The sequence below is a fragment of the Antedon mediterranea genome, chromosome 9 (assembly GCF_964355755.1).
Source record: "Antedon mediterranea chromosome 9, ecAntMedi1.1, whole genome shotgun sequence".
NCBI lineage: Eukaryota > Metazoa > Echinodermata > Crinoidea > Comatulida > Antedonidae > Antedon > Antedon mediterranea.
Window position 1 is genome coordinate 15,115,456 of NC_092678.1, and position 14,880 is coordinate 15,130,335.

Genomic DNA, 14,880 nt, shown 5'->3' on the forward strand with positions numbered 1-14,880 from the left:
AAACACCCCTGGATCAACTTAGGACCAATCGTTACCCTCACAGATGATGTAATGACATTATGCAAATGAACTGAGCCAATATACTCCCAAGTTTCAGAAGGGCCCAGACACACCTTACAGCCACCTCACGGAGCACACACCTTACAGCCACCTCACGGAGCACACACCTTACAGCCACCTCACGGAGCACACACCTCACAGCAGACCTACACACTTCACACCTCACCGACAGCATCATTGACCGTCCGTTCCTTATGTATACTTATAGTTGTATATTGTACTGAAGTATTATACTGAATAAACAATATAGTGTTATGACAGTCAAGCGAGTAAGAGTCTTTCATTAGTACCTCAACAACCCAAACGTTATAAAAGGGAAACAGAGGGATGTGATATAAAGATATACTTTTATATTTAAGAAATTGACCTTTGTATCGGAATTCAAATAGGTTCACAAACTTGACCCAGAAAGTCCAAAGGAGAGTTTGTCCAGATGTTTTAATGACCATTTAGTTTATAATAGAATCCCTAAAGAAAACACTTAGCTTAATTTTGTGACCTTTCCCATCGTTAAACCAGGAGTGATGGACACTATTTAAGTACAGATTTGACAGTGTCATCCATCACAGAAATACCTTATTATACCGTTAATCATTCCCACTTAAACACCCCTGGATCAACTTAGGACCAATCGTTACCCTCACAGATGATGTAATGACATTATGCAAATGAACTGAGCCAATATACTCCCAAGTTTCAGAAGGGCCCAGAGACACCTTACAGCCACCTCACGGAGCACACACCTTACAGCCACCTCACGGAGCACACACCTTACAGCCACCTCACGGAGCACACACCTCACAGCAGACCTACACACTTCACACCTCACCGACAGCATCATTGACCGTCCGTTCCTTATGTATACTTATAGTTGTATATTGTACTGAAGTATTATACTGAATAAACAATATAGTGTTATGACAGTCAAGCGAGTAAGAGTCTTTCATTAGTACCTCAACAACCCAAACATTATATTACATGGTGGAAGACCCAAATTTCATAAGGAACGGAGTGAGAAAACAAGAAATAAACACTTAACAAGACACGAAGACGAAGACGAAGACAAAAATAACCATATTTGTTTGAAAGGAGAGAAATTTACTTTGACTCAAAGGACAAGCTGAAATTATATTTGAATGAGATCGAGACAAGCAGAAATTTTATCAAATTATTACCATTGGATAAAGACAAAGAAGATAATCGAGGAAGACACAAAAGACGAGCTGAAATTATATTTGAATGAGATCGAGACAAGCAGAAATTTTATCAAATTATAACCATTGGATAAAGACAAAGAAGATAATCGAGGAAGACCCAAGCAGAATCAAAACAGAAGCAAGCGGACAAGAACTGTTTCGTTTGGACACTTTCAACTTCACGCAGTTTTTTTTTCGATCGTTTTTTTTAACATTTACTTTTTTGAACATTGATGAACACCTTTCGCATTTTTTTTAATTCGTTGTTTGAAAATTTGAACATTGATGAGCACCTTTAACATTTCTTTAATTCGTTGTTTGAACATTTAAACAATATTGAACACTTTTGCATTCCTTTAATTCATTTTAATTGGATCCGAAGCATTTGGGGTAAGTCGAAACCATTTTGAATTTTGATTTGTAACCTTGATTGAAAAAGTGAGAGTTTACATATATATACACTAAATTGTTTTTGATATTTGATTAATAATTAATATTATAAAGTATGGTCGACGTTGTTGATAACGAAGTAATTTTAAATGAGCCCGTCAATCCTCACCCCGTGCCCCACCTAAGACAAACCGATTTCCTTCCCAAAAGATATGACGGTTCCATAACCGATCACGACCAATGTAGTGCACACTACTTATCGTTTACCGACTACCTTGAGGCCCACACTTTAGAAAACCCTGTAAACAATGCCCAATTAATTAATGTAATAAGTATTTTTAAACGTAGCCTTCAGGGCCAAGCTAGACTCTGGATTGAGGGAAAGCAGTTCGATTCACTAGAATCCTTAAAAACCCAATTCATCAACAGGTTTAGTAAAAACAAATCAATCTATGCGCACATAAGAGAATACGATTCAATTACATACACCACTGGCGACAACGCCGAAAAGCACTTAACCAAAATCAAACAAGCCGCAGACAGAATTGGATACGCTGACCAGCAGATAAAGAATAAATTTATTTCGACCCTTCCACCAAAATGTAGAGCAGCTGTAGCCATGTCCACCCCAATCGATGCCACTATTGAAAATATTGTAAATAGCACACAAAATTACCTTGACCTTTCCGTAGATGATGCCACACGGGAAGTTTCATTCAATATCAATAAGGAAACAGATAGGCCTAATAGTCTCGAATCGCTCCAACATGAGATAAATTCTCTCAAGTTAGACATGGCCACAACAAAACGATCCCTTAATGATGATACTCGACGCTCACGTTCCCCCACCCGAAATTATATCCCAAGACGAAACCGAAGCCCAAGCCCATACAAACCCCGATTCCAGACCCCACCGACCCCAAGATATAGACAACCTCCCCCAACCTGTTATTACTGCGGGAAACCAGGCCACATAGCAAGGCACTGCCGACAACAAAACCGCTCTTACGGAAACTATCCCCCGCCATACCCATACCAACAGTCAAACAATTACTACCCTAGCCACCAGCAGGATTTTTAGAAAGGGGACTAGATGCCGCCTATAATCTGGCCCCCCATACTAAATACGACAATTTTAAGGCAAAATACTTAGGGAATTCAGATAATATTGATTTGTTACTTAACGACAGAAATTACGTTAAAGGAAATTTACCAGATGGTAGAAATGTTTTAACTTTATTTGACAGTGGTTCAACTAGAACTATAATCTCACAATCGTACGTTAATTCCTCACTTTATTTATCGCGTTTAAAGCCAGTTAAAGTAAACACAACTAAATTTCGATTAGGTAACGGTGACTTCTTATATGCCAACCACTTAGTGCAATTCGAATTATTTATCCAAGGACACAAATTTAAAATTTCAGCATTAATCGTTAAAAATTTGACAGGTATTGACCTGATACTTGGAACCGAAACATTGTCTGAACTCGACGGTACTTTAAATTTTAAGGAAAACACATTTCGCATTAGACCAAAGATTTTTAGCTTTCGTCCTGTACACAAGATTTTTCTTAAACCCGGTGATACTAAAACAGTTAAATTAAAAGGAAGGGTTCCCGCCTTTGTACGCAATTCTGATGTTGTTCTACATGCAACCACCCATATTTCAAAACTTTGTCCATCAGATATGTTAGTAAAATTACACAGAGGAGAAACCAACATTGATATCACTAACAACACAAACAGAAACGTATCTCTAAATACACATCAACCTATCGCGAGCCTTCACTTAACCAACCTTGTTAAACAGCAACAGTTAAATTAAAAGGAAGGGTTCCCGCCTTTGTACGCAATTCTGATGTTGTTCTACATGCAACCACCCATATTTCAAAACTTTGTCCATCAGATATGTTAGTAAAATTACACAGAGGAGAAACCAACATTGATATCACTAACAACACAAACAGAAACGTATCTCTAAATACACATCAACCTATCGCGAGCCTTCACTTAACCAACCTTGTAACAGTTACTAACGACCTACCAATTGATAGAATAAAGTTGACCAATGACAACGCAAACAAGTACCCACATTTAGAACGTACAGACCCATTGCTAACTTTAACCGAGGAAGAAATAATTAGAAAACAAGTTGATTTAAAAGACAGCGTTTTAACACATAGAGAAAAAGAAGATTTGTATATAACATTACAACAAAACAGAAACGCATTTTCACTTTATGGTGAACTATCTAGCTGCCCAAACTTCAAAGCTGACATACGCCTCTCTAACGATGAACCATTTTTTATTCGACCATACTTCGCGACAGACAAAGATAAACATGTTATTGAGGCCGAATTGAACAAATTAGTCAAACTAGGAATCTTAGCAGTAGGACACCAATCGTATACTTCCCCTGTCCTTCTTGTTTCAAAGAAAAATTCAAAAGATAAAAGAGTTGTCACAGACTTTCGCTATCTAAATTCCAGGATAAAACGTATTAATCACCCATTCCCATTATTAGCCGAAACTCTGAAAACAATAGGTAACGCTAATTCACAGATTCTTAGCGTAATTGATTTGAAATCAGCGTTCCACTGTGTACCATTAGCCGAACATGCCCAACAATACACAGGTATAGCTTCATATCATGGTGGAAAACATTATTATTATAAGAGATTAGCACAAGGATTAAACGTTTCGCCAGGTATATTTCAAGCAAAGATTGACGAAATTTTAAATGAAATCCCAAATTCTAGAGAATTCTGTATCGCCCATCATGATGATATTATTTTATTTAGCCAAGACAAATTTGCTCATAAGCAGCACCTTGTTTCCGTTTTACAAGCCCTACAATTAAATGGTTTTAGAATTTGTCCAAAGAAATGTAAGTTATTCAAGAATAAAGTGCAATATATGGGACACACCATCCTGATTAATTCTTCAGGACACGCATGTATCACACCATTAGGCGACAGGTGTGCAGCTATCCGAAATTTGCCAGTCCCACGAACCCATAAAGAAACTAAACGATTTATTGGTGCAGTAAATTATGTATCCCATTTTTTCCCTCAAATACAATCAATTTTACGTCCGTTACACACACTCGCAAGCAAACGCCGAAAATTTTGTTGGTCTACTGAACACCAGAAAGCATTTGACGAAATTAAACAATTAATGGTTAAACCACCAACTCTTCAAATGCCTAGAAAAGAAGGTAGATTTACGCTATATAGCGACACTTCAAGAACCGCAACAGGTTCATATTTAACACAAACAGTAAACGGTAAAGAACACATAATAGGTTATTATTCCAAAATCTTACCACAAGCCTGTCAACGATATAGCGTCACAGAATTAGAGTTATTTGGACTTTACATTAACGTTTCAGCATTTCGACATTTACTAAAGGGTTGCGAATTTGATGCATTCGTAGACCACTCAGCAATTGTACAAATTTGGAATTCAAAAGATCAGCCATGTACACCCCGTTTACAGAAACTAATATTACGATTGTCCGGATACATTTTCCAAATTGGTTATAAGAAAGGAACTGAATTAGTTTTAGCAGATTTTCTCTCCCGAGCCCCTCGTGATGACGATTCCGAAATCGATCAAGTTGTACCCATTGCATTTAATATTACAGAGACTGAATCTCTTAACCCGATTACAAACACATTTACTAGCAGACCAGTAACAAGGTCATACGCCAAGAAAATGGGAATAAATATACCTGACCTACATAAACCCAAACCCAAACAAACGCCTGTCATTAATCAAAATCCAGTGACACCAAACACGCGACCTACACCTCAACCTACCGCTACACCACAGATAATCACGAGACAACAAACAAACGCACATCGATCACCGCCTATCATAACGCCACCTATCGTAACACCACCCCCAATACGTAATGTAAACATTCGACAACCTCCAGAGGAACGACTAGTAGACAAAAGTAAGCAAAACAAAGATACTACACATCGAAACGTACCAGTTGAATTGTATACATCGCCCAAACCACTAGTACCAAACATAACTGAATTTAAGTCAGCACACATCCCAAAACAACAAGACTTAGATAGATTAATGGATGTTATTCAAAGAAAGATAATTAGAGATTATAACCTCCCAATAGATGTTAAACAATTACGTGTTGAACAAGAAACTTCACCATTTTTTAAGCCAGTTTATGATTATTTAGTTCATGATATCCTTCCAGCTGATAAGAAAGCAGCTCGTGCAGTTCAGAATAAGTCAGAGCAGTACATATTGTGCAACGGTTTACTATTCCGTTTATTTTTCCAAGATAAAGGTGGAGAATTTGTATTGCAATTAGCTGTTCCTGAAAACTTAGCAGAGACTGTTATTTCTCAGTATCACGACAATTTGTTAAGTAGCCACCAAGGTACGATGCGTACTTACCTTACTATTAGGAAATTATTTTACATGCCCCTTATGTTCGAGAAAGTCAACAATTATACCCAAGCGTGTCTTAGATGTCAACAATTTCGTCCCAAAACCGATAAATTACGTCCTTTACACGATCGAGTACCAGCAACTTACCGTCCCTTTCATACACTCAGTCTAGATTTTAAGAGTATGCCAACTTCACCTTCAGGTTTTAAACATATTATGGTAGTATGTGATGAGATAACTAGATTTTTTATTTGTGTACCTTTGAAATCCATTGATGCCGAAACAATTTGTGAAGCACTAATTCAAAAGGTCATCAGTATTTTTGGACCCCCATCTCGTCTTATTTCAGATGCAGCAACCTCCCTTACAGGAAAATTATTAACACTATTATGTAACACCCTTAATATTGATAGGAAAATCATCAGCGTCCACAATCACGGTAGTTTACAAGTTGAACGTCATATCCGCACCGTATCGGACCTGTTAAAGGTCAACCTTAACCAATTCGGAACAGATTGGGTTAGATTTGTATCAACAACATGTTATGCTTATAACTCGTTTTCATCCCCACATCTGGGAAACCACTCCCCTTACGAATTAGTTTTTGGCCGCCAACCTCCAAGTTTGACCTCATTAGCATTTAACCCTATTTCAGGATTGTCTCATTCCTATGAAGAATACTTTGAACATCTCAAGAAGAAATTTCAAAACATTTCACAGACAATGCTACAATTACAGCGAACACAACAAAACGTCCAAAACTCAAAGATTTCCCAACGCTTAGAAAAAAGTCCAATTTACTCAGTAGGACAACTCGTATATTTATACAAGCCAACATCATCATCACTAACAGCAAATTCAAAGAAAATCGCCGCAGAATGGGTCGGACCATTAGTGATTCATGAAGTACTAGACAGAACACACTACATCCTAGCAACGATTAAAGGAGAAATACTTCGCGACGTATTCAATTATAACAGACTGAAACCCTGTTTTATGAGAACGCCTAAAGAACGCAAAAATTTTACACATCTCCAAAAACTTAAACAATTGTTGAATGAACCCACCGATGATAATAACGATAAAATCCAAAACACCATTAATGTAGTAAATGACGAAACCAATGTTGAATTTGTAGACGAACATGATAGGACACCCACCCAATTGCATACAGATACCCTTACACATCCAACTAAGATAGAACCCCTTAACTTGCAACCTTACATTGACTGTGTAGAGAATAACATGGGATTAGCAGCCCCATTCCAAATGAAAGAAGAACAAATAAAGGAACAAACTAATCTAATTATGACAGCACCTAATGATTCAAATATGACATTAAACCGAGGTAGATTTAAAGCAGGACATTTCCAAGTTTTAGTTTCGTATTCTAAACCGACTTCAGTCAAACGCAACACTGATAAAACAAAACACGAATCTAATGATCGCAAATTTTGGTGGAATATTGACAGATATAACGATACAGATAAATTGATTAAAGAGATCATTAATGATAAACAGATACCGATAAGTGGATCGCCAAAACGATTCATAAAACGTTTGTATAATGCAACAAGTTACTGATTTAATTTTTTTTGCAGGATTATTTTTAAATTACGACATTTGCTAAATTATTGATAGCATAGTCTACGTATTTGATGAGATTTGTTTAGTAATGATGTGATTTCAGTTAAAAGAGAATTGAATTTATGTTTAAGTATTGATTTTGTAACGAGTTTGATAAAGATTAATTTTGAATTTTGAATGATCGATATATTGAGATATTAAAAGGAACGACAATCATTTTGTAACAAATATTTTGTTTAACCTTTGAGTCGTTAATCTCAAGCATTAATTAATTGATATACAAGAACAGGAGATTTTCTTAGTACTCTTAATTGTAATTTTGTTGACATTGAGTACAAAAGTCGAATTTGTCGATTGATTGAAATCGTAATTACCTGTAAATATAAATGCTTAAATCGATAAAGTTGTGACGATAACGATATATTGTGGATAAGTTTGTGTCAACGGGACACATACATTCGTTTCTTTTAAAGTTTTAAGTGATTAAGTTTGATATTTGATTTTAGGCTAATCAGCCACAGTTTCTTGAATTTTACGTTTTGATTTGATTGATTTATATTTGAAGGCCATTAGAACGCGATAAGTTGTCGCGCTATTTGATATATATTCATTGTACATATTCTTTAAGTTCTTTAAATTTGACCAATTGACGTTTGATTAACGCTCGAGGGAGGAGTAGAGCCAATTACGAGCTATATATATAAACAACCGGATGGGCAGACTATAAATAAGTCGCACGAGCGTATCAAATATACAGTATTTACTGTCGAATTATAAGTTAATTTACTTTTGTGAGATTGTTATAATAGTTGAACTTGAAATTTTATTGTTTGAGTTTATATCGTTTATTTAGTTTAATATTGTTTATTTTAAATACATTTTAATTTTATTTATCTTAATTTTAGTCAATTCCAAATTTCCCCCTAAAATGGAATCCGAAAAGCTTGACGTTACACAGTTATGCTTAAAACACAAAATTCAAATGACGCCCCTGTCCACAGAATGTGCCCTTATAAAGAAGATAATCCTTTACCAAAGCGAACAAAACGTAATTCTCCATATTACCAAAATGATGCCATTTACTTTAGATTCCTTGAAAAGAGTTTTATTATTCCTTTGCGACATCCGTCCAGCAGACCAACTGACAAACCTCAAATTAAATACCCTTTTACACATTGGCAGTTATTTATGTTGTTTCGACAAAATGTCCTCCCCCATTATAGACTACATTTGGAAGCATAAGAGTGAACCAGCCCTACTTGACTTTTCCACAATCGACCTTTCCATTAATCTAGACGGCATCGCCACTTGTATACCAAACACACATGAATTTCACAGACAACATATTTATTCTATGACCCTCCTGCTCTTAGCAATTACAAAAGACATCAAAGCCCCACAATGCACAACATTTTTTTCAAGAGTCCGACAACAAACAGGCATCATACCCCAAGACGAATTAAAACCTAGCGAACACTCACCATTTGGATATGTTGTAACTAAATATAAGAAAAAACTATATTCGCACATTCGTAACATGCAGTACCTGGAAAATAAATACCAAGATACCCCTGCCAAATTTGTCAATGTAACCCCGAAATTAAAAACTTTCATACTGATTGTACAATCAACAAATGCTGCGGAACATTGTTTCACAAAAATTGCCAACAAATAAACAAGAAATACCAATGCTTGAATTGCGGTATGGTATATTTGAATGAGATGCCTTACACTGCTACCTACATATTGGACGACGGCACACTGTGGACTACATCCCATTATTATCGATTATTATATGATTGATTTCAATTTATCCTTTATAAATTTTTTTTCTATTTCAAATAATTAACGAGAGTCGACTTCTTGACCGATGTTTTTTAGGGAAACCCAACCGTTGTGATGTTTATATTTCGGTAATCCGAGTGTAGCATGCCTCCAAAGCAACGGACCCACAATTATGTCGATCTTGAAGAACACTTTTGTTTTTTTTATATACATTTTTTGTTTCAAATTTTATATAAATTCCGGAATTTTTATACGAAATTCATTTTTAATTTCATTTTTTTAAGAGAGAGAAGAGAGAGAGTGAAAGTGATAAGGTTACACTTCAGAGTCAATGGTTTTGGCTAACTCAATTTTTGCTTATATGTATAATAATGTTTTTTTTCTTTTATATAACTTTAATTTTGCATGCCACTATTATAACCATTTTTATATGTTAAATAGATTAGAAAAAAAAAAAGGGAAACAGAGGGATGTGATATAAAGATATACTTTTATATTTAAGAAATTGACCTTTGTATCGGAATTTAAATAGGTTCACAAACTTGACCCAGAAAGTCCAAAGGAGAGTTTGTCCAGATGTTTTAATGACCATTTAGTTTATAATAGAATCCCTAAAGAAAACACTTAGCTTAATTTTGTGACCTTTCCCATCGTTAAACCAGGAGTGATGGACACTATTTAAGTACAGATTTGACAGTGTCATCCATCACAGAAATACCTTATTATACCGTTAATCACTCCCACTTAAACACCCCTGGATCAACTTAGGACCAATCGTTACCCTCACAGATGATGTAATGACATTATGCAAATGAACTGAGCCAATATACTCCCAAGTTTCAGAAGGGCCCAGACACACCTTACAGCCACCTCACGGAGCACACACCTTACAGCCACCTCACGGAGCACACACCTTACAGCCACCTCACGGAGCACACACCTCACAGCAGACCTACACACTTCACACCTCACCGACAGCATCATTGACCGTCCGTTCCTTATGTATACTTATAGTTGTATATTGTACTGAAGTATTATACTGAATAAACAATATAGTGTTATGACAGTCAAGCGAGTAAGAGTCTTTCATTAGTACCTCAACAACCCAAACGTTATATTACAATATAAATATGGAACAATAGCGTCGGCGTGCACACTAATGTTATCAAATCTACGTTTCGCGGTACATCTCGGATAGATAAGGTAGGTATCCAAGGCGGAGATTTGTAGAGAAGTTTTTGCATTGTGCTCGCCTATGTCAGAATTAACCATAATTTATATATAGATATGGTAGCCAATCACCAAAAATGGATGGTGCCCAAACGGCCATACATCATTGTACAACCTGGAATCTCTCAACCACCCGATTCCTACCTCTGGATTATCTAGCTGTGTGTCAGACAAATCTAAATTAATGTGAAACTGCAGTTCTAATTAAAGTTTTTTTTTATCAACTATTAAACAGTAGCTGTTTCGTCTGGATGTAATGTGGTTGTCTCACGCCATGAGCAGCAAATTTGATCTGATGTTTTTTGATATTATGATGATGTGTTTTCTGTTTTAAATATATCTAACAATCTAGATTTTCAACTTTTCAATTATTAATTGTATCATCATCCTCACCATCTCCTTTTCAAATACATCTCTTATCACTATTGTTGATCATCTTTTGAACCACTTTCCGATTTGCTGGAACCATTTTAATTAACTGAGCCAATGAAAGATGCAATGCCTCGCGAGCTTATGAATACGTTGTAATAAGCCAGCTTTACTCCAATCCTGGTGTTGTAGTTGTTCAAGAGTCGCTTATATTCGGCAAATTTTGATTTTTCAATCATTTCAAAGTTACCGGTTCCCATTTCTTTATAAATGATCAAACTATCAAGTGATCTAAAACTTTCTGACTTTCTTACTGCATTTCACCATTCCTAATAATGGAGTATGTGTATTCATGTTTTCAGTTGTTACATTATAACAGTATTTCATTTCATTATTTATTCTGTCTATTTCAATATATAAATAACAAAATGGTCAACCTAAGTGAACTTAATCACTGTAGCGGAGCCGGTTGACCCAACCCCAAAGTTATTTATAAGACTCATTATATTTGATGTTTATGACTTCTTCACAGGCAGGAAACACACCGATCAATATTTATCTGAGTCGTCGTGATGTGGAATTAGAGATATTGTTTTGTATGATAACCAATGGTGTATCCCCCACATTAACAAAAGAGGTAATTCGTCATAAAAATGTAAATTGAAATAAAGCATACTGGTTGTTTTTGTTCATCCTATTATTACCTTCAAATGTAAGAAGGTAATGTACTATTGTACTATGTTGTTTAATTATTATTAACACGTTGCAACTGCTCTTGGTATAATACATTTAGCTCCTTACAATTAATTTGATTTAGTTATCCATGTTGCATAATCAATCGAAGAGAAATATTTATTTATTAAAAATATAACATTTTTTATTTGTTTAGGAAGGAAGCAATGCTCTACATGTACATCTAAGTGGTAGATATGTTAAACCTACGTTAGGAATAGTGACTAATCTTATTAAACTTGGTGTGTCTCCAACATTACAGAATAAGGTAAAGTACATAAGAGTGTGCCTATATTCCCGTGATCTAACATTGTTTAAATATCGGGTGGGACTCAAACACACCTCAGATCACGAGTATGGTGTTGTTCATAACTATATACCTGCTCAAGAGTGGTTACAGCAAGCAAATACAGTTGGACACCACTAACGTTCGTGGTACCGATATTAAATATCTAAATAGGAAATCTAAATATATATTTTTTTAATTATCCGCATCCTTTGTTTAATTTAATTCTTTATTGTATAAAATAAGTATGTATGATTTATAATGAACTTTAGAGAAAAGTGCTATACGTAAGTAAAGTAGTAACGTCGAAACCTAAGCTAATGCTAACGGCCTTAGTGCCCGTCTCCATTTCCTTAGCGTTTGGTCCAGGCTCCACTAAGTGTGTATGTTTGCGGGGTACGCCACTCCTCCCGCACAAACGAGTCTGATTTACCTTCCCAGTACTTTTAACATACCGGTACCCATTTCTATCACCTTGGTGGGGAGGAACAATGTGGATAAAGAATCTTGCTCAAGGACTCAACACCGCAGTGACCACGATATTTCTTTTCGTACATAAGTTGAGGACCCTCGTGAAACGTCACAAAATAAACATAAGGTGTGACAAAAGAATTGAGCTAACTACAATTCGCTAATGGAAACGATTTCTGTCGAGCCGTCTGTGTAGTCGAGTGGATAAGACTGTGGACTTTATATGTCGATGTATGGGGTTCGACTCCCATGAGCTACTTCTTTTACTTTATAGTGAGAGAGATTATTTGGAGGGTTAGGTTTAGTTATATTTTGGAAATAGTTTGCCTATCTTTCACATGGGTCCCCAACTTATATACGAAAAAAAAATCGCGGGCCGAGCTTGAATCGGCAACCTCTTGATTGCAAGTCCAATGCTCTAACCACTGCGCCACAGTGCTCCACTAAGTGTTGCCTTACGTACGTCTTCATTATTATGTAATATTACATCTTCATATCACATAGCATAAGGTATAAGGATAGAGATAATTTATTGAATGAATTATCAATTTAACTATGTTTTATGTGGACATGTCATTATAAAATTAATGGTTGAATTTAGAATGATGACTGGAAGCAATGTTCACATTAATCTGTATGTAAAAACTACACGATTATGATTTCTTTTGTCAGTAAAATTGCAAAATTAGGGAATCAACAGACAATTGATATAATTCGGTCTACGTTCAGAGCATAAGCACCTGCCAGCAAAACCTTTATTTTAATTTGTTTGTGTATTATTTATCATTGCATAACATAACTGATTTTCTGCAATAACCTGTATGTATAATTTCTTTATAGGACGGAAACACCCCGCTGCATGAATACATGCGTTCAAATAAACCTACCTTAGAAGTAGTAAACTATCTCAGGAAACAAGGTGCTTCAATAACAGCACTAAATAAGGTAATACAGGGTTACAGATAAGTTATTATGATTACGTACGTATGATCTGCACCGCAACAATATCTTATCCACTTATTTTATATCATATTACAATTGATAATAACTATACTTATTTGCTGCAATACACTGTTTGTATAAACTTCTTGATTATAATTTCTTGAAAGAACGGAAACACTCCACTGCATGAATACATGCGTTCAAATGAACCTATCTTAGAAGTAGTAGACTATCTCACGAAGCAAGGTGCATCCGTAACAGCACTAAATAAGGTAATATATGGCTACATATAAGTTATATGATTACACCTAACGTCGGCGAAATTATGTTTTTTTTATCTATTTTTTACCCCATTTAAAAATGTAATGTTTTGGTGTGATGTCACTTACAACAATGGCATCAAAATAATCAATAAGGATACGAATGAATTATACGGTGGCATATAAGTGTCACGGAAACTTTCAAAAAATATCACGGCAATTTAAAAAAAAAGCCACGGCAATTTGAAAAAAGCCACGGCAAATTAAAAATAAAACATCACGGCAAATTAAAAATAAAACATCGCGGCAATTTAACAAAAATACCCCGGCAACTTAAAAATGAAACACCACGGCAAATTAGTATTGAAACACCACGGCAAATTAATAATGAAACACCACGGCAAATTACAGAATGCCACGGCGGAAGGTTCAAATAAACCTATCTTAGAAGTAGTAGACTATTTCACGAAGCAAGGTGCATCCGTAACAGCACTAAATAAGGTAATAATGGGCTAGAGATAATTTCAAAATAAGGGAATGCACAGACAATTGATATACTTCGATCTACTTTCACAACATATGCACCAGCAAACATTTTATTTCAATTTCTTTGTGTATTATTATCATTACCTAACTATAATTATTTGTTTCAATACACTGTTCGTATAAACTTCATGATTATAATTTCTTTAAAGGACGGAAACACCCCGCTGCATGAATACATGCGTTCAAATGAACCTATCTTAGAAGTAGTAGACTATCTCACGAAGCAAGGTACATCCGTAACAGCACTAAATAAGGTAATATGAGGCTACAGATAAGTTTATGATTACACCTAACGTCGGTGAAATTATGTTTATTTTTCTATTTTTTACCTCATTTAAAAATGTAATATTTTGGTGTGATGTCACTTACAACATTGGCATAACAATAATCAATAAGGATACGAATAAGATAAGATAAGATAAGATAACTTTTATTGATCCTCAAAAAGGAAATTCATTGCTTGTCATAATAACAAAGAAAACACAATAAAAACAAATATAGCATAAAACCATTCATATAAAAACATCTAAAAAATTACAAGATAAAATTATCTTCTTGACTTCCTGTTGTACTGGATGATACCGGAAGGAATAAAGGATTTA

At 35.4% G+C, this 14,880-nt stretch overlaps 1 protein-coding gene across 1 annotated transcript; it reads left to right on the forward strand.

The window, feature by feature from the left end:
* Positions 1 to 1,453: 1,453 nt before the first annotated feature.
* LOC140058222 (uncharacterized) lies at positions 1,454 to 2,727 on the forward strand. Its single transcript, XM_072103786.1, has one exon. It carries the CDS (start codon positions 1,762 to 1,764, stop codon positions 2,725 to 2,727), a length of 966 nt encoding a protein of 321 aa, XP_071959887.1. The 5' UTR covers positions 1,454 to 1,761.
* Positions 2,728 to 14,880: the final 12,153 nt, after the last annotated feature.